This window comes from Passer domesticus, chromosome Z (assembly GCF_036417665.1).
Source record: "Passer domesticus isolate bPasDom1 chromosome Z, bPasDom1.hap1, whole genome shotgun sequence".
NCBI lineage: Eukaryota > Metazoa > Chordata > Aves > Passeriformes > Passeridae > Passer > Passer domesticus.
This window is the reverse complement of record NC_087512.1, coordinates 35595376-35617077: the sequence shown is the minus strand read 5'-3', so window position 1 is coordinate 35617077 and position 21702 is coordinate 35595376. Positions and strand designations below refer to the sequence as shown.

The 21702-nt window shown below is 40.2% G+C and overlaps 1 protein-coding gene across 6 annotated transcripts; it reads right to left on the bottom strand.

Annotated features, from left to right (window-relative positions):
* Positions 1-2784: 2784 nt before the first annotated feature.
* Positions 2785-21461, bottom strand: GCNT1 (glucosaminyl (N-acetyl) transferase 1). Of its 6 annotated transcripts, none has more exons than XM_064403485.1 (4): positions 21303-21461; positions 14233-14365; positions 12400-13842; positions 2785-3112 (listed from the first exon to the last, which is right to left on the bottom strand). In XM_064403485.1, the coding sequence occupies exon 3, from the start codon at positions 13705-13707 to the stop codon at positions 12427-12429; it is 1281 nt and encodes a 426-aa protein (XP_064259555.1). In that variant the 5' UTR covers positions 13708-13842; positions 14233-14365; positions 21303-21461; the 3' UTR covers positions 2785-3112; positions 12400-12426. The 6 variants fall into 6 exon arrangements, with proteins under 6 accessions (XP_064259555.1, XP_064259557.1, XP_064259556.1 ...); XM_064403487.1 differs by lacking the exon at positions 2785-3112 and adding an exon at positions 16320-16382 and having other exon boundaries at positions 11530-13842; positions 21303-21440; XM_064403486.1 differs by lacking the exon at positions 2785-3112 and adding an exon at positions 17038-17129 and having other exon boundaries at positions 11530-13842; positions 21303-21439.
* Positions 21462-21702: the final 241 nt, after the last annotated feature.

Here is a 21702-nt window from a genome sequence, read left to right as displayed (position 1 = left end):
CTGCCTCACCCAAAGCTGGAGGCTAAATCTGCAGAGCTGGCAGTAGCAGGAAGGCTTGGGCAGTGTTGCCCATCTCCATGACTCTCCCTCAGTCCTGCTTTGCTGTGACAGTGCATTTCCACATCTATATGGAATAGGAAGGAATTTTGAGATCTCTTGCACTGTTTCAAGTCTTTGCTAGGGCTGGTTTTGTATTCTTGTACATTAACTTGTACGTTAAGTTTGTACATTGTAATCTTGTACCTTAACCTTGGGGTGACCTTGAAATCACCCCTGCGCAGAGGTTACAGAGGATAAAAATGTTTTCTTGCAGTATAAGCATAATGTAGTTTGATCTCCATTTACTGCATGTGAAGTATCTGGAATCTATTCTAATACTAGTTATAGTGACTGTATGTCTCATGAAAAAAAGGCTGGATTACAGTATCTCATAAATTGCTGTAGTAAACAGGGCATGTTCTCCCAAATGAAGAAAAGCATTCTTAGCTGTCTGGTAGTAGTAAATCCAAAAATTCAATTTATTTTACTTTTAGGCCCAAAGAGCAGACCAGGTGAGTGCTGTGTAACTACCAGAGGACTTCCTGTTATGGGTTAGAAAAGATAATGGATGATTTGTGAGAAAACACTAGGATATGACTATGTGCAAGAGATATGTCATTGTTTAAGATGATTGATGTGTGAGGCTTCCTGTTCTTTCAGCTTTCAGATAGAAATGAGCATCCTGATCTGCACTAATCTGTTTGTGAAGCTATCTCAGACTTGTTTGTTTAGTAGAAGTCAGTGTGGATGAGCTTGTTTCAGAATTAGATTCTAAAAAGCACAAAAGCATTATTACATTGAATTAATTTTCCACAAGGAAAGATTTTCCGAAACAGTTGTTCCGTTTTAGGTAAGCTAGAAATTCAACTTTCCAGGGAGGAGAAGCCCCTGGTGCCTGTAAAAAGATTTTATTTCAATTTACTGCCAAATCTTTTTACACTGCCTGATGTCATTTATACTGAATGCATACATACTACTTTGCAGGTGAGAGGAGATTTTGTTAGTTGTTTTGGGGAGGTTAGTGGAAAGATTGTAGCTTTATTATATTTTAATTTTTTAACTATGTGCTGATTTTAGTTCCTTAGAGTGATTTTCATTTAGAGCTTCAGGTTTTGCCTTGGAGGTGCGGGTCTGTTGCCATCCCCCATAAGAAAAAACACTCAGATCATTCACTTATCATTCAAAATGGCACTTCTTAGCAAGACACTCCACTGACCCTATTTATGACAGAGAGAGCAAGCAAGTCACCCCTGACAGTCATTCAAGCTGTTGCAGGATTTCCTAACAAGAAAGCCACTTATTCATAATTTCTACTGTCAAAAAAGAAAGGCATTCCCCACAGAATTTCTTGTGCCCTGTTAAAACACAGGGCTTTACCAACAGTGCTGAGTGGGAGCTGCCCACAGGCTCTCCAGCAGCTGTGCTGGAGGAAGGTGTGTGGCACGGTGTGACATGGCACAGTGTGGCTCAGCACAGCCTGACCACCAGCCTGGCATGCAGCACCTGCTCAGCAGAGCTGTGGTGTGAGTCACTGCCTCCTATATGTGCACTAGTCTCCCAGTCAAAACTTGCAGTTTCCCCCAAGTACAATATCAAGTCATTTATAATGCTTCACCACTGCTGAGGTGGACAGGATGGGTAGAGACAGAATGGACTACTTCTTAAAATGTCAAAATGTTCATTGGAACAGTTTCTTCCACCATATCCTGCCATTTTACTATCATTACCTCTTACTAGTTTTTTCTATTCCTCCTTTTGTCAGCCTTCCTGTTTTCCTGTTTTGGGATTGTTGGGGTTTTTTCTATTTTTCTAGTTCCAGTCTATTTATGATTTTATTATACATTATTTTCTCATTCTGTTTTTCTCAGTATAACAAAATATGTTCTTCATCTCCCTTGCCTTTTAGTGCAGTGCCCTGTGATTCTTTGGATGTAGTTTCTTTGGAGGAAGTGGTTGTCTTCCCATTTGTTTACATTACACTGGCCACAGTAGGGCACTTGGATAGAGTTACACTGAAATCAATAACCCTGTGCTATTTTGCTGCCTTTTACTTCCTCTGGACAAGTTAATATTTAACTCCAGTAACAAGTCATATTGAGGATTTTTTTTCATCTTTTTCCCCTCACTACGTGTCCACTCAGTGTGTGTCCACTGCCAGGACTCCAGAAAAAGTGAATGGGTCTGTGCCATTTTCTTTTCTATACTATTGTGTTTCCGAGGTTTTCATGGGCTTCCCTAGCCACTTCTCTACTTCACATCTAACACTGAATCTTCTGTCCCTTCTTACCATCTCCGTGTTATGTGGAAAAAAGCAAGTGCTTGTGCTAAGCAGAGTCTCATCACTTGTTCTGCTTTTCACAGCTTATTTTTAAGACATTTTTGGTCTCTAAGTTAATGTAGATAATTTCAATTTCCCTAGAAGTCACTGTGTTTTGCAAGCCTCTGCTGTAAAAAATGTACTGTGTGAACCTTCATAATATACACTGTAGAGCCACAGGAATTAGATTGCAGAGGAGTCCCAAATCTGCCCAGCAGCTGGACTCCCTTATGGCAGAAATAATGTGATAATGTGGACTAAGCAGCTCTGAAACCAGGATGTGCATATTGAACTGCAGCACTGGAATAAATTCTGTGAGGAAAAATGCCAAGGGCCTCTTGACATATACTTAAGTGTTATTTGAGAGTGTTTTATCCAACAGCCTAATCCTTTTTTTGCAGATTTTAATTTAACACCAAGTCTGAAAATTTATTCTACCATTTTTATTTTGCCATTTTAAAAATAAAGATAGAGAATCTTCTGTCTGGTAACTAGAGATGTTTAAAAGGCAGGGTAGTAAAGGTTGTTTTTTTCTCCAGCTGAGGTTTATTTGCGTAAGCCTTTTGAGGTTGATAAACTTTCCTTTCTGAAACTATGCAGGGTCCAGGCTCCTGTAACTTGCATTGCTTTGTTGTGTTTTCCTGACTTCTCCTGCCTGGCATTCTTCAGATGTCAGTTCTTGAGACTTGCCATCACTCTGAGCCACTCTTCCAGCTTAGCAGTGGGCCTCTGGTATTGATTGGTTTGTACCACAACCTCAGAGAAAGATAAAAGGAATGTGTCAGACAAGCACAGTGACACTTCCTCCTTAGCAGTTACAAAGTGTAAATAGCATGCATTATCTGCACAAAGATCTGCAAACATCAGTGAAGATGTACACAGTGGGCTGCATTTAAAATGTTTTCCCAAAGGGATGTTGGCATTATGTGCCTGATTCCCTATCTGAGATTAGCACAAAGCTACGTAAACCTCATGAACGGCCAGCACAGGAAATTACCAACTGCTTGGGGCTGGCCAAGGCAGCGGAGAGTATGGAGAAGGGTTTGTATTTAACCCACTCGGAATTACAGAACTGCTGACTTCTTCAGGGAAGAGATCAAATTCTTTCATAGACAGCGACATGTATTTCTCATTCTTTCAAAAAAATTAGTTTTTGCCCTGTTCTCACACAGGGAGGGGAAGAAAAGGAAAGCCTTCTGAGTGTGCTTACAGCATATGTCTTTGTGCAGGCTTTAAAACTAATCAGTTGCTGGACTGTACAGTATGGTCTGAGCCAGATGGGAGATGTGTAAAAGCACATGTGAAGGATCAAAGATAAGATGGTGATGGAAACAAGATGCCTCTAATTTGAGGTGTGGTGGGGCGTGGATGTAATTTTGAGCATAACTATTCAGTGTACCACATTAGGTGCTTTCATTTCTTTTTAAGAATGGTCCTAGGCTAGCAGCATGAAATATTAATTGTATCATAGTCCTTTCCTACAGTTTTGGCAGTAGCAAATATGGGAAAGAAAATATTAGCCAATGCTGTTAATGTTAAAAAACCATTTCATGGTCATTTTTTGTTGCTTATTAGGGATATTTTTCCTTCCATTACCTTTGCCAACAAATGACACAGAGCACTCAGCAGAAACCGAAATAATTTTGGTAGAGTTATTTTTCCTTTTTTTACCCAGCAGTTAAAGAGAGTAGCACTTAACAAACATTAACCAAATACTGCCTTCTGCCAAAAGCCATTTATACTACTATAACCCCAATGCCTTTATATAAATAATAATACCACCACTGATATATTCTGATGTACAAACTTTAAGACAAGATTTTCCTTGGGATTGTTCGACTGTGTATCAGATAGTAAATTCCCATCAGGTCTCTATGATGTGGTTTCTCAGTCTAAGCTATTTTACATATCTTACATACAGCTTCTGTCCAAAGAGATGGCAAGCTACACAATCAAGCAAGTATCTAGTCTTTCTTTCAGTTGTTCATAAAAGTACTGTACAAGTCCAGACATACAGACTTTCTGGAGCAAGATGGAGTACACATGAAAATAATTACACAAAACAGAACTGCTTTCCTACAGTTCGTTATCACAGCTACTTTGATGAAGTAGCAACTTCATCATTATAGCTACTAAACAATTTTTAAGTAGCCAAAAGCCAAATACCTTCTTAGAGACATATATAGAAAATCGACTTGCTCCTGCAGATTCTTCTTTGTGTCCAAAGTGAGATTTGTACAAGTGCAGACTCATTTTCCTTCTAACTGCGCTCCAAGAAAGAAAGAGGAAATATTTCCTATAATCCCATTGTTGTATCTCACAAATGGATTAGTTCATGACTTCATTTGGTGGTGTGAGCAAAGCCAGATGGTGGTTAGAACAGAACCAGAAAGTGCTATGTGTTTTCATTCACCAAAAAAACCCCTATTATTCCCAGCTTCATCTGGGCTATGTGAGCCTCTGAAATGTGACAGTGTGAGTAATGGGGAGATACCATCACATTACGTGCAGCAAGCATCCTGGGCCTCTCAGAGTGAAACTGTCATTCATGTAAGCAATCATTTGACACAATTTAATCCCAGACAGATATGGCAGTATTCTTGTGAAAGGAATACTGAGTTAAAAATAAGACAACTGGTGAAAACCAATATGCTGGGACTTTGTGGGGACTGGTACTTGTGGGGTGACAAAGTGGATACATGCAACATGGGAAAATGAGTTACAGCAAACCTCTGGTATTACATATTATTTAAAACATTTGATTCATAAGTAATAGGAAATATTTTTCTTTGGCTCTTACTTCTCTGGAGTGGTTTTGTAAGAATATAGGAAAACAGTTATATGGAATGATGCGGAGTGCAGCAGATCTCCAAACTCAATCCGCTACCCAAAACAGGCTTAGCTGTGGGGTCAGACATGGTTGCTGAGGGCTTTGTCTCACTGGGATTTGAAGTCCATGAAGGACAGAGGTGGTACAGCCTCTCCAGGTAGCTTGTCCCACTGTTTAGTTACCATGCTATGGAAATTTCTCTAGCTGAAAACTCTGTTTCTACTTGTGGCAACTATTGTAAAAAAATCCTAGCCCCCTGTAACCTCCCTGTAGGCAGAGCAGAGACCTTGAAGCTGCCCTCCTCCCGTCCAGCTTGCTTTTCCTCACAGTGTCTGCTGAAGTCTTACTCGTGTACAACCAGGGCAGCATTAGCTCTTGCCTCATCCACAAACCCAATCACTTTGTCAAAGATGATCATCAGATCAGGCATCACTTAGTCAGTCTCCATCTTCTGCCTTGTCTGCTTGTACTTGCTTAAGGGTTGTTGCTTCAGAGATGCTTTCCCCAGGAGCTGAAAATGAGACAATCAGCCTGCAGTTCCTCATTGTTCCATTTGCCCTTTCTTTAGATGGGTACAAAGTCTGTTTTACCTTGGCCATCTGGGGCCTTCTTCAGTTTCTATTCTTCTTCAGAGCTGAAGGGGAACAGCCTTTTGAGGATACCAGACAGCATCCTCAGCACCCTTGGGTGCAGACCAGCTGTGCTTGCAGGCACGGATAGGTTGACAGCTCACTTGAAAGCCAAATACCTCATAATCTGTCACTAAATCACTGCCCTCCCTCAAGCAGCTGGTTCAAACATGCTTTTTAACATCCACAGGCTGTAAAGCAACTGGTGACTGTCGCATCTTGGAAAGAGCTGTGTAAAGTGTTCTGATATTTTGTCATTCTGTTCTGCTCTGTCACTTTCTTTTCAGTGTTTTCTGCTCTTAGCATATTTCCAATTTTTAGAGAGACTGTTCCAGTCTGTGTCATTCATCTTAGGATTGTGAAAGTAGCCTTGTGGAGGATTTTCCCACATTTAAAAATTGCTGTGACTGTTTCAATGTTAGAAAGATGCTCAGTCGATGAAAATAGGTTTGTGTTCTCATAATTTCATCCAAATTAAGTGAAGTACATGAATTACATGGCTGCACTGCCAGTCTGGCAGATTTAGAATTTTCTGAAGATTCTTCAGGCTACTAGTGAAAATTCAGGCTTCAAAGGTCCTCTCTATTGACTGCAGATTTGGATACATTAATAGGTAAAAGCAATGTGACTTCAAAAATACAACCCTAGCAGAATGTAGTTTGCCAAATAAAAGGCAGACATGCAAAAGCAATTATTCCTAAGAGGGTTTGAGATGCTGAATTTACTAAAAAATTAAGCTAAAAAACAGCTACCAAGTTGAGAAACAGAGTCACCCCTCACATGCTAGATCTAATTAATCTGAAACTAGTTTCCCTGAAACTTCACTTTGTACCTTGGCCAGCTGAAGTAATGTTTAGAAGGTCTCTTAGTGTTTCTTTCACATGTGCCCTCTCTTCACAGATAATGGCAGAAGGAGAAAAGGAGGTAGGAAACTCTGAAGGAGGCAAGGGTGGGAGAAGTCTTGTGTTTTAATTAAGGAGAAAGCCCATGAGACTGGAGATGGTGAGACTGGAGGAACAGACTTCCTTCTCTGTGCCCTTAGTTACTTGTGTAACTAAGGCAGCCAGAAATGTTTAAAAACCAGCAAAGGAAAATGCTTTGAGTAATTGCTGTGAAAACAAAGTGAAGTTTCTCTTTGGCCTTCTGATTTTGGTCATTTGAAGAGAACAAGAGCTCTCCAAAGGTCTGTTGCCCTAGGGAGCAGTGACATTATCTCAGTGAAATAATTTGTTTGCAGGGTTTCCTGGCATAGCAGTTATTTGAATTAAATTTAGTGGGGAGGGAGGAAGAAGAGAGTGAGGGAAGAGTATGTGTGGTACTTGTATTTTGCCTTCTATTATAAGTGCTTGAAGAAGATATAAATTAATTGTGTAGTCTGGATATTTATTTTTTCATTGCTCTCTCATTGCTGTCTCGTTGCTGAGGATTTATATATCTCACAGGCAGCAGCTGCTCAGTGCTACAGGCACAGCAGAAAGAATAAATGCTTTTGGTCTCACTGTCGCAATTTAGGTTCACCTGCGTTTGCTCTGGTGTAAAAGCAAATCCCTTCTGCTCTTGGGGGCCCCTGTAGGAACAGGAATTGAATGTGCCAGGATGCAAGGCTTACAAGGCTTATCATATGTTAATTCTTAAGAGCACCTCCTTATTCTGCATGCCCAGCAAAGACATGCCAGGTGGGTAACATCACTGCTTGGTATGTTGTTAAAAACAGGTTTGCTATTTCTGCAGAACTTGAAAAGGCTTAAAGGGTGGCTTGGACTCAAAATTAAGGTCAACAGCATTTCAACTCCTGCTTGTAGATGAGGTATTACAAAATCATCCTAATAATCTCATGGTTCAAAGGGGTAATTTAACTGTCTAGTGAAAACAACATGTTTAATTAACAACAGTCTGTTGTTAGATGAGAATATGAGCATTATCTACAGACCTGTCACATGCACTCTTCCAGTACATTTTCCACACTAACATGATTTCACATCAACACTGGGGATTCTCTATTTCCAGCATCACTAACGCAATTCACACAGCTCTTGCCAAAATATACTAAAGACTCACTCATAACTGTTGATGCTAAGCCACAATTTTCACTTTCACTATCACACACCAGTTACTAAAATACACTTTGAAGCTTTATGACCATTTCTGCTCCCCATCCCCACATGTATCAAAGGCAAGTTGTCTGAAAGGAAGAGAGATAAAGGGTTTTGATTATAGATAAACTAACTTCGTCAAAGATGCAGAAGATTTTAGTAATTAAACATTTTCTGCTAAAAGATTCCTGAAATATTACTACTTTAACTGTGAGAATTAAGGGGGTCATATTCCTGAATTTTTTTTTTAAAAGATATGCAAGATTAATATGTTTTCATGGTACAGAATAAAACACTATTAGTTGTATGTGACTAGATCTCCCAAAAGGCTACATTTCCAAGTCCAAAGGAAATACTTTTTTAAAAACACAGCTAGATCTGTATCTGTCAGAAAGAGTTCCGGTATCCTGTCTTGGAGTAGGTGACATGGATTTAAAAGATGGCATCTGCTCAAGGCCCATCCTGACATGGTCTTAGCAGAATTTTTTTCATCTTTTACACAACTTAATAATTTTCTTAGGAAATTTCAAAAGCATCAGGTTTTTTGAAGAAAACAATGTATTTTTAAATATACTGTTTTACTTCATGGATTTGGTTTTCTTAACTTTTTCTTGTCAAGCTCTATTATAGATATAGAAAACAGACAAACTAAAACAAATACTGGCAGATCCTAGAAGAATGCAACCATGTTTAAGACTCCAACAGCAAAGCTCAGTTTGAGAAGCACAGTATTTAAATGAGGGCACTGAGCAGAGTATGTTCCACTTTGAAGATGCTGTACCTAAGGCACAGCAAGTAAGGCAATGATACAAGTACAGACATCTGTATGAAGAACTCTCAGATCTGGAATAGGGAAGAGGGTAAAAAAAAAAAGACAGGTGAAAAAAAAAGGGGGGGGGGGGGAGGGAGGAAGGGGGAACCAAGAAGAAAAAATATCCAAAGTGTTATCTGTATGCTAGGAATGTACGCAAAACCGATTCATTTCAGCTATAAGACAGAAGAATTAGGATACATATTCCAGAAAGATACAGTAACATCCTGAAACAACTTAAATTATCAGATTATAGTTAGATTCTTAAAAACTAAGTATATCTGTAATTGCTTTTCATGTCTGTTAAGGCACCTGGAATGCTGTTGTCTGTCAAAAGCAGGTTACTGTTAATTTATCACACTGTAGTCTAGGGCATTAAAATTCACCAAAATTATCCATTGAAAAGAAGATAATTTGCAAACTGTGAAAACTTACCTAGATTACTGAAATGTTAAGCTAACATGAATAGTACTGTTAGCTGGAATAGATGAATAGTATTGTTAGCTGGAATTTGGAAGCCATTTTACATTACAAAATTTTCCTTATTTAAATTGACTGAAGAGGTACTCCCAACATTATTAGCTGTTCTAGTTTTTCCATGACTAAAGGAAAACCACCACTATCATTTTCATAAAAAGAAGACAAATTTAAAAAGTGAAGTCTTGTAGCAGAAGTTATATTAAATCATGTTTATTACTTTTAATGACCGCTGCAGCAATTCAGAGCTGGCAACAGTGCTGAATCTGGAGGGATTAAATCCTCCTGATCAGCATAGTACATGTATATTGAAGCAATGACCTCTTCTTTCATTTTTATCTTGTATTGCATTCATGTTATGACCCAGGTCAATTTTTAATTGTCAGCCCACTTGAAAATGCACCATGTAATGGTGATCTGACTGGTGACCTTGATTATAACTGCAGTGTTGTAGGTTTTCTGTCATTTTTTTCTTGTGCTCCATAGGAAGGAACAAGAGCCAATCACATGCTCCCTTGTCAAACCAAACCTCAGGCAGGCAAAAGATAAAAGCACAAGTATTAGGTTTCTGGGATCAAATCACCCTTTGATCCTAAAGGCTTTCCGCCTGGAGATCCTTAGTATTATGGGATACTTTGTTACCACAGTTATCATCACTAAACCAAGTAAATGGTGGTTGATATTATTATTAATGCCACTCAAAATGCTTATGTGTTAAGTGGGGACTGAACTAGAGCAGTGTCTTCAATGCACTGAGCTCTTTTAGAAAGCTCTGCTATGAAAAAGAAATTATATTAGGGGATTTAGCATACATGGTACTTCCGCCACAATTTCAGTGGCTACTCATTGCTTCCCAGTAATGGTGGTCAGCTGAACTGAGAAACTGAACCAGCTTTAAACCACTGAAAAAAAAAATAAAAAGAAAGAAAGAAAAAAAAAAGGGTTAGTCAGTAGGCAGAATGCAAACCAGTTTCCCTCCTAGCTGCCCACAGGATGACAGGATCATGGTGTGAAGGCTGGTGTAAGCTGGATATGTGACTTCGGCATTTAAATTCTACCAGAGTAGGGTGACTGTTCTCTAGTCGGTTTTAGAGGTTTGTTTTCTTTTTAGTTCACTTTTCCCAGAAGAAATTCTTCCTTATCTTAAGGCAAATGTATCCTAAACAGCTATGCTCTCTTACTTTGCCTTCTGTACAGAAGATACAGTGAGCAGGCACAGGATCTCCCTTCACTCCATCTAAACAGTAATACTGGAAGCATCTAATCTTTGCTACCTATAGTACTAGTACTATTAAAAACAGAAACACAAATGATTAAGTACACAGGGTATTACACAAATGATTAAGTACAAAGCAGGCTGAAAGAGGCAGGGTAAAAATGCTCTGACAAGTAGATTTCAAGCAACTGAGTCAGCAGTCCATCTGCTGCACAGAGTATTTTATTATTTACCATCACTTTTTCAGTCTTTTTGAACTAGCAGTTCTGGTATCATAGAAGATATTTTTGCAGATTGTTTTTATGTGCAAATTCTTAAAAACTGCTTTCTGCTAAAAATGACTTCTTCAAAATTCCCAGAACTGTATGTAGTGAAGTTTGTTGTAACTTGTGCAAAGGTGGTAAAGCACAACTGTCTACAAGAGCATTCTTGTAGAAAAGTCAGAGGGTGGGGAAGACAGGGTATTTCCCTCAACTGCCTTGCTCACAGGCTTTAATTACCTGTTAATGTGAAAGTTTCTGAAAACTCCCTGAACAGCTTTCAGGTGGTTCTGAAGGCAGAGACTGGCAGAAACAGGCTCCATTTCAGGTTAAACTTCTTGCTTCACTAGCTGTTTGCATGATCAACAGCAAGCAGTCCCTTATGTTAATGTCTAAGTAGGAGAAACTTCAGAATAAACTGCCTTTGTAAGAAACACACGCTGCAGTTACAGCAACAGCTCACAAATAAAAAAGTCTGTTTTGCCATTTGCTAATACTTGTAATGAAGTCCACTGCCATTTCAGGAAAGAGACAGCTGGCAGTATGCATGACAAAACTGAATTGATACAGAAGGAAATAATATTATCCCTCACAGTGTCCTCTTCTTTCAACCCCAAGATTCTGTGCCACACTGTAGCAGCTAAACTAAGCAATGGCATAAGTGGAATTAAAATCAGATGAACAAGTTAAACCTAAACAAGCACAGACACATGAACAAATGACCATACGTAGGTAAGGTAGGGCTTATCTTCAGTCATGTATGGAAAACCATACCAAAAATATATTTGGCCTTCATCATTAGGAGTTATTTGTGGTATTTTTAGGGGGGGACTTCAATTGTAGGAAGAGACAATATAATTTAAAAAAATAATTTTATTTTTTTCATACTTAGTGTTAAAATAATCTGGAATGCAAGTTGAGCTTGACAGAAAGTAGAAACCAGCAGTTCCATCAGTAATATTTAGCCACTACTGCAGTTCTTTGAGAAACTTCAGCAATTTTGGATACAAAAGCAAAACTCCCCATACAGTAAGAAATGTAAAATTACAAGTCTAAATCTCATCAGGCACAAAACTGAAGTTTCCCTGAGAAGAAGTAATTACAAACTAGTGTATAAACTTTATATCACAATATCAGGGTGCTTTAAGAATACAAAAGATTTGAATTCTTTAATACTCCATGCTGAAGACAAATTTTTCAGGAGGATTAAGAATTACATGTAACAGAACTGCAGCAAACAGATCAAAGTAAAATGGTAACAGCTGGCTTTGCATATCCCCTTTTGCATAGCTTTTAGATAATTTCTAATGTTATATACCTGAGATCTTTTAGTATTCAGTATGAAGTGCAGTCCAGCTGCTTTGTACCCCACCCCGTCATCTTTCTCTTCCAGCTAGCATTACATTCATGGAAAAAAAAATTGAGAATAACCATGAACAACATGCATTTTCTATGCCTTAAGAGTTTAGCCAAAGGAAGTCCATTAATTATATCTTCTAGATAATAAATATTCCAAATAGTTGACTTTCCAAAAACTGCTGTCTGATTTTGTACCTAAACTCCAAACTTTAGTGTGCCACAAGGCATACTCAAGACATGTTTTCTCCCCCTTGTCCATGGACAAGGCAGGGCATGAGCAGCACCACACCAACATGGTGAGAGTTATTATACCCATTATCAGCACCACCACGATTGCTGTAAAGTACGTCGCAGTAGAATATGTGTACCTATGTTTCCTACGAGGAGCAGACGTTTCAGTTCTTTTGCAGATACAGAGCTTTGTGCCGCAAATACTCTTCCAAGCATTTCACTGCAAAAGGGTCGACATCAGTGTCAAACTTATTAGCAAATAAGTGGTGGTTTCGTAGCATCCAGTTCAAGTCTCCTACTCCAAAAACACAGACAGAGCGAATGTGAACTCCACTGCATGGTGGGTAGGGTGCACCTTTGGACACATCACCTTCAAAGTATTGCCATTTGACAAACCTGGCCAGGGCATTCATGTCAGAAACGTCGTACTTGTCACTGGAAGAAAAAGCGCCTGGGACTTCAGGGATTCTTTGAATTGTTGCCCACAGGTACTCATCTGGGCTGTAAGTATCTTTCGCCCACTCAATGAATTTAAGTATTTTGCTGTTTTCTAGTACATATTCTACAAAACTCCTGCTAACTACAAAATAGGCACTGCCTGAAAAAACTGGAGTACTGAGAGGTGGTAGTTGTTTGTCTATCCCGGTGTTCTTTATTTTACCATCAATAATCTCATGGTGTTTCTTCCACCTTACTTCTTTATAAACAGGCATTTTTTCTGTTTCCAAGCTGTTTTCACCCTTAAGAGCTTTCAATTTCTCTACTATTTCCTTGTTGGTCTTTATAGGAAAGTCCATACCACATAGGTTTATTAGGTATTTCCAGTTTGAACTTCTTCTGTGGAGATCTTTCATGCAATTAATGTCGGCCTGCACTCTGCTCCATGAAGCATATACCACACTCTCTAACTGGCTGGAAATAAAGACATTATCAAAACACGAGACTATTCCCTTCACAGCAGCAAAAAAGGATTCTGGAGACTTTTTGTCTACATGAATGCAGTAAAAATTCTGTGGAGCATAGATTGATCTTAGAAGTCTATCAAGCATCTCAATTTTGTGATAAACCACTATTGAGTAAGCAATTGGAAATTCTGCTTCCTCATTACTGAGAGGTTCCATAATGTATTTCCTAGTCTTGGTGAAGGAGGCACAGTCTGCAGTCATGTTAATATAATCATCTGTTGTTAGTCTGGGGCGTTTCTTAAATGATACTGATAATGCCTCAAGCTGTACCTTTTGTATTTCTTCTATATCACCCTCAATTATCTTGGTGCAGTTAACATTGCTAATAGGATCTTCTTTTGTTAGCTCCAGATGCCTCCGATTTAGGAAGTCTTCTTTCTGGTTAACTTTCAAAACTGAAATTACTACTAAAATGAGAGTTAGACCCAAGAAAAGCCTGAAGCGTGAGTTGTAGCAAAACCGTAATTTCCTCTTCAGCATTTCAAATACCAGGTAGCTTTCCAGGGCTAAAAAAAAATTTCCTCTTCTCTGTTCATATAAGCTTCAACAACTTCAGAAAAAACCCTTGTTTCTCAGGAATTTGGCAAGTTTTTCAGGGAAATAGAATGAAAAATCCTAAAACAAAATGGAATATGATAGTCATTCTTAGACTAAAAGGTTTCTTAAACATATTAGTGATTAATAACTACATTCTTATTTAGTGACAGTAAAAAGCTGAATAGTTCAGCCAAAGATATTCCATAGAAAATTTTAAATTAACAAATAATTTTTTTAATAGAAAAACACTGGGAGAAGCATACAGTGTTCATGAAATTTCCACATGACTAACACTACAAACTGAAGTTCAGTAAAAAAACAGAGCTGATTCAGCTGCCTCTAAAACAAAACTGAAGTCAGATACACTAAGAATCAAATATTTCTTGTTAATTCATGCTTTAGAGTTTGACAAAAATGTTTAATACCCACTTCGGGGTTGACATAGATTTCTTTATCATTATGACTTACCACTCACTTCCTGGATGGCAGCCATGCTTTAGTTCTCGCTGGCAAAGAAGTCCCTGCAGCCTTTCAAGATCTTTATGTGAGACAGTCTCTTCAACATCCTTCATATGAGCTTAGAAATACCACCAGGGAAGAGCTGATGAGAAGGGCGAGGGAAAAAAGTTATTATAGCAGGGCACCTCAGTTTTGAGTTGTGAGAAAAACTGTTACTGAATTGCTGAGAGAGGTTTTTAAGGTAAGAGGCAATACTTGCAACTTGTATCTCAAGCTGATTTGTATCAAGTTACTGCAAGTGCACTAATCTGAATGCACAGCAGTGTTGCATTACCATCATTTAAACACAATTGTTTTTAATATTCAGCAATTACTTTTATGTGGAGGTATGCTACAATGCTGGATTGCAACATGATTTCTAGCCAATTTTATTTTCTACTTTACTGCACAAGCCCTAGATGATTTTTGTTTGTTAGTTCTGTTACTCATTAAGCACCTTTTTTTCTGTTTCAATACTCTGTGAACAGAATCACTGCAGTTGTGCAGCAGATACAGCTTTGGCTGCTGAGAAAACTGCACTCTAGAACTGTATCGCAGAACTGTGTGTCTTTTTAAATTTTTTTTAAAAGTACTATGTCATGCAGGTAAATTGGTCAGGAACAGGATATCCTCAAATAACTTACACTGCTGCACAGATGAGTGAATCACAAATTCACTGCCTAATAATTTAGGGCAGGTTTGAATTTCAAACCAGGCTCTAATTGCAAAAGCCCACACACTTTACAGAGAATGTCCTCCAAAACGTGATTCTGTAATTTTATGAAACAAAAAGTATTTGAGAGATACAAGGCTTCTTACATTTTTACTACTTTCAAGAAAAAAGATAGTGCCTCATAAAAACGTTTTGAATAGCTGTAAAAATAACAGCTACTCAGAAAAACTGATAAGAAACTTTGTTTAACAAAAATAAGTGGTATTGTGTCCACTGCTCTTTTGCCATAGGTTGTTCAGCATAAGAATTTCCTTTTCCTCCCTCTTTTCTTTAACCTGCTCCAGTATATTTTTAAGTTTTAATTCCTAAACTGTGGCTCTTAAGCTGCTACTTGCAGATCTCAGAACAGCTGCATTTAAGAAATTGAGGCATGGCACCCAGAGTTTTCCTTAGTAGTGCTGTCCGTGATGCACTGCATTCTGGGTCCACCACTTTGCCCATGGCACTGCAAACTGACTGGGGGAAGCAGCAGGTGGGAGGAAGGTGTGGAACACTGCACAAGTGACTATAGAAGTACTACAGTCAAATATTTTGTATTTCAAGCCAACAGCAGGCAGACATAGACATAACTAGACATAAATTTGTCACTTAACAGCATCATATAAACATTTTATTTACACTGAAGTGTACTTGTTTTCAGAATTACAATTGTAAGTATTTTATCCTGCATTTCTAATTTATTTTAAGGAAGGCAGACATTTGTTCACACTGTGTTTTTCATGTACAGTGAAGTCAAACTGGAAGAAAACTTAAAACTTAAGGAAAGTAGCCCAGTGAGCTAGCATGAAATTACAGTGGAAAGCACACAGAGGCAAATTTTTACAATGAGGTCTTACACTTTGAATTTTAAAAAAATTTAAAAGGAGAATTCTAGAATTCTATCTTTCAATTTGCAATGTGACATTGAACCAAACAACATAATTTAGAACATGTTTTAACACACTTTGTAACTTATCACACTTTTGTACTTGATGTCCTGCTTGTTTTCACTAGTAAATCTAATCCTCCAAAAATAATATTCATTGCATATTACATTAACAGAGGAAGGAGAGTATATATATGATAGTGTCCATTGGGTATATAGTTTCATAGGATGAAGCCTGTGATACTGCTTAACCTTCAATTACTGTATTCTGCCTACAAACTTAAAAATTAAGACATTTCTAGAACTTAGTGTACTTCAAATACAGTTATATTTGTGATACTTTAGCTGACAGACATTGGAATCCTTTCTTTAGGCTGTTGGCATTATTATTTTATCCTATTCTTAGTTTTTATAGGAGCACCAGCATTGAGAAATCACACACTCAAGAAGATTACCAACCTGTCACTGTTCAAATGGAGGGAGAAAGTCTTAATTGGAAGTGACTATGGCAGTCTTCACCTTCTAAAATTTTCAAGAATACAGCTTGCTAAGAAGTCTTTCCTGCTCCCATTTTAGAATAAAACTTAGTTGAGTGTAAGATAAAGAATCCCATTCAGAAAGACCTTGTATACCCAGCTGGGTGCAATTCCTCTATTGTTCAGAGCTCAGAATAATCAGACCTGGCATTTTCATTATACCAAAACAAGAGATCTGCAAACATTTACACATTAACATGGCTCTTATCTTTATGAGGAATTTTTTCCCCGGTAAATTTCTCTCACTAGCATGCTGCTTCCTCAGACCAATTTTAACAATAAGTTACTATTTGCTTATGTTCAGAATTTCAGAGTCCTAAAATCTGATCATATCCCATTCACAAAAGCTGATCTTTACAGCATTAAGATTTGCTGCCTTTTATCTAATAACACACCTAACAGACTTACTGATCCTAGAACACTCATTAATATAGTTTCAGACTACATTCAGTTAAGCTTTTAACATCACTAAAGCTTCAGCTCTGCACAGCCTTAGTGCGCACACTAGAGAATTACCTTATCAGAGGCAGCACTTTGCACTGTGGGAGACGTGGAGGAAGGTTGCAAGGCTGTGGAGGAAACGCTTTATATGGCAGCCTTCATTTCACTGTCAACTGAAGTTCAGTTGCAAATTTACATACCTGACCTGCTTCCTTTTTTTCTGCTTTCTCCTCAAGTCAAAATCTGTGTTTCTGAAGCAGTCACCATTAAAAGGGGAAAGTTACAGCCGTTGCTGGTAGTTGGGGAAGTTAGTACAAAGGCTGAGTTAGCTGCCCACTTCCCTCCTTCCTGCCAAAATTTTTCTTTATTGCTGTCTACAAACCGTCTACAAATTGTATGGTATGACTAAACAAAACCAAGGTAATTTCAGCTAGATTTCTAGCAAACACAAAATTCCATGAGAAACCTAGGTCTTCAAAACAAAAACCACCCAAAATCTCCAAAACAAAGAAAAAAAGCCCCACCAAACAAAACACTTTTACAATAGTATACCACAGCTTGGAGGGAGACCAGAGCTGGTGTGGAGATTTTGTGCAGACAGGCTGGACTGGAGCAGCTGGTCCTACAAATGAGGGTGGTTGTGAGGGTGCACAGCCAGCAGGGCAGCGCTGCTCCAGCAGCCAGGACACCAGCCTCTGGCCATCGGCACAGCACAGCCTGTGTTGCCTCACCGCGCCACTGCTCTGGCACCATGATGTGCTGCTGGGGAAGGAGCAACCCCACTGCCACCTCTGGCACACACACTTTGGGCCAGGAGGAGTGCAACAACAAATCCAACCAGACGGCCACTGGGGAGCTCTCCAGCCAGCGGGGCCATGAAGATGGATTTGCTGGGAAGTCCTAAGATTTTATGAAGGCATATCCAGAATGCTTCAAAGCACACACATCCTGTAGTTACTACAATTACCATAGTTCCATTCAGATTCAGTTATGCAGAACATTCATTCTGAGGAAGAAGTGATTTTCAAACCAGTAAGCAGCTTGTATAAACACAAACATGCATAAACACAAAGACAGCCTGTGCGTCATCTGCAAAGATCTGCCAGACACAGAAGTCATTTACTCAGCTTTCCATAACACAAAGCAGCACAATCTTGAAAGTTGATATGCCTGTAAATGAATCAAAGAACTCGTATTTGTTCTCTTAGGTAGTGTTGAGTCTCGGGTCTTAGTGAAAATGAGAACCGGTCATAAGCCACGTAGTTGGCTTATCATAAGCCTTTATGGGACTCTTAATTCCAAAATCATATGCATATGCATATGGGCACAGTTGTCTGCAACTCCTACAACACTCTAGGAGTAGATGTTTTTCCCTCAGAGGTGCTCAAGAAAACAATAAAAAAGGGAAAATACACTCCCTTTTTACAGCAAAAAAAAAACCCAAATGCATTTATAGTCCTTTGTCAACTTGGAAGATGGCTTTAGACAAAAGTCCACAAGTGACTAGTACTGCTACATCCACCACTACATGGAAGTTAAATACTGAGAGTAGCTAAAAGTAGACAACTGTTTTTTCAGAGCTAAAAAATACGAAAATAAATTCAAACCTCCAGGTTACATGGAGATGTTATATTCAATTGTTAGGAATCTTACACTCTAAAATATTTCTGTTTCAAAAAATGAGTAACACTCACATGTTAGCCGTGTAGATTGTACTACTACTCTGTGTAGACTGTAAATTGAAAAGGCAGTCAGTTTTACTAGCCTTTCTAGTACTCTCTTCTACTACTGTATCACGTAAACCTTCTGCAGAACAGTTCAAAGCTTTATTACTATTTCCAATCCTGTCTGTCCTTAGAGGCCCCTCAGACAGAGCTAACAGTAAGATATTTCAACTAAGGAGAGTAAAGATGTTATGGCAGCGACCAGTTCAGTGACCAGTTCCTACCTCAAGAAGCCTGTGACTCTTAGTAAGGACAAAAAGATAGGTTTTACCTTAAGGTTACTAACACTGAAAGTAGGAATCACAAAACAAAAAATAATGAAATCTTTAAACTAATGTTGACCAATTTAACATGCAGTAGAACTGCCCGCTGTTCCTCAAGGTAATTTGCACACGTTGGCTATTTCAAGGTAAAACACCTACTTTTTTCACATTATTCTAAACTGTGACCTATAATCCCCTGGAAGAGAGCAGTTGCTGCACTCCTCATGCCCACATAAAAAATTTTGCTCATTGCTGCCTTGTGACAATGCTGTATTTCATAACTGGACACACTAGCAGGAAAAGTTATCTATAAAACCAGAAGGAAGGCGGAAGTAAGAAGCTGTCAAATTTTTGAGTACTTGAATCCCTCTTCAAGCACAACACAGAAAATATTCTGAGATTTTCTTCAGCCCTATGGAGAAGCCAGCGTTTTAAAGCATGCCTACAGTTCATCAGTGAGCTAAAGAATCATCAGTGAACTTCCTGAGATACTCTACCACAGTTTTCCAAGAGGAGGTTTCTGTTCATTTTATTAAGTTCCTCTAACAGCACCACAATTATCCTATGTATAATAATGCTGCACATTGCAAAAAGTGGTGTCTCTGGAGCTATGAAGTAAACCTAACACTGAAAGTTACTCTACTTGTACTACTGGGTAGGATACATTTCTGTGGAACTACATTTTTTTGCCTTTTCTAAGACAGAATTCTATGTTGATAGGTGTTATCCAGTTTCAGGAGCTTATGAACTAGTGTAAAAGGAGAACTTTTGAATTATGTTAAAATCCAAAGCAAATCTGAGAAGGATTATTAAAAAAACCAAAATTAACTCTTTTAATAAGACTAGAAGTGGGTTTTCTAATGTGGAAAAAAATTGGAGAGCAGGATTTTGCTCAGTAAACATAGTATTTTCAGCAAATAGACTGCAAGTCTTTAGCTTGTATGTTTGCTTTGCATTTGGTTTATGCTAGGAAAAAGGCAGACTTGGCAAAGGTATTCATCAGGTTTTTTTAGCAACTTTTGGCTCTTCTCGCCTCAGGAAGTGAGTATTACCCCAGATAATTCAGATTTTTTAGGAAAGGCATGCTGGTAACTGGTATACACTATAGGCAAAACAGTTAATCACTGAGGAGAGAAAACGTTTTCTTGGGTATACACCTACTTTCAAAATCCAGGTGACCTCCAACACCTACTTTCAAAATCTAAGTGATCTCCAACTAGAGCTACAAATACTGCACTATTTTTCACAAAGATTTTCAAGTTGAAAGACAGAAAAGCTAGATTTGTCCCCTCTTCTCTCACCACCATTTCTGACTCTCATTCTTGCCAACTCTGTGGTCAAATACCTCATATTCCATTAAAAATTAAATTTAAAATAGCAGACTCCAAAATGGCAATTCCCTCCTGCTGCCACTCCTCCTCTTTCCCACAAAGAAGTCCACTTTCAGTAAAGCTGAAAGAAGGCAAAGTGCCAGAGCACAACTGAGTCTCCTGTCAGCCTTCTTTCTCAGTCCTCTCACCCAACCTGGGCCACAAAAAAACTATTTACAACCTTCTAAACAGCCCTTTTTTTTAATTCTGATCAAAAAGAACTTTTTTCAGGGTTTTCCCAGTTACACTGGGTTAAAGAGAGAGAAAGCACCACAACCTACGACTGCAACACCTCAGGAGCATCATGAACCCTAATCCTTGTTATGGCCAGCAGATTTCCCACCAAGGCAACACCCTGCCCGGAGGGCAACAGCCTGCCCGGGGCTCTCCGCATGCACTGCCGCGGGAAAGGGGGAACGGAGGGTCGGAAGGCAGACAGACAGAAAGCGGGGAAACAAAAAAACACTGAGAAAACAGAAGGTGTGACAGGGAAAAAAGCAGGGAAAGAAGGCGAAAATAGTAATGAGAAGAATAGGGAAAAGAAAGAAGAAAAAAGACATTAGTGGAACAAAAAAGGAGAGGAGAGATGGAAAGTGGCGGGGGGGTGGTGTTGGGGAGAGAGGAGGGGAAGGAGTGGGACAGAGGGAAAAGCGTAAGGAAAGAAAAAAAAAGTGGGGAAAAAGAAGGAAAGAAGGGAAAAAAGGACACAGGCACAACAGATGCGTCTCCCTGCCCTCCAGTGCAGCACCTGCCCGACGACACGGCGGCTCCTGGAGTAATACTGCGAGGCTCCGCAGGGTACGGCGCCCGGGAAGAGCGATGCTCCACACCAGCCCGCGCTGCCACCCGCTTCGGGACCGCTCCCGGTACGCCCACAGCACCAGGTGCGGGGCAGCCCAGGGGCAGGCACGGAGCCCGGCCACCTCCCCGGCGGGCGCGGCCCCGAGCCGGACTCCGGCTCCTGCCCTGGGCTGCGGGTCCCCGCCCGGCCCGCGCCCCTCCCGGCTCCCACCCCCGGGCCCTGCCGGCCCGGCCCGGCCCGGCCCTCCGCGGCGCCGCGGCCCCCGCAGCGTCCCGCCCCTGCCGCTCCGCCCGGCCCCCGCCTCACCCCCGCGGAGCCCGCGGCGGCCCTGGCAGCTGCGCGTGTTCGTCCTTTTTGTTGCTCTCTTTAACGCTTCCTCCTGCAGTGCCGGTAACGTTGGAAGCCACGTAGGAGCAGCTCGTCTGCGGCTCATGGGATCGAAGGGCTGTCTCGTGGGTCCCAGCCCCGAACGAGCGCGCACCCGGCGGCGCGGGGGGCCGGGTGCCCCGGGGGCGAAGGCGCCGGGCGGGCTCGGGGCGCCTGCAGCGGCCGCGCCTCGGTGAGCGAGGAGCCCGCGGGGCCGCGGCTCCTGGGCCGCACTGCGCGGCCCGAGGCTCGCCGGCTGCTGCGTGGGGGCTTGGAAGGGCGCCGTGAGGGAGCAGCGAGAGTCGAAGGGAGGCTGGGGTGGAAGGGGAGCAGACCTGGC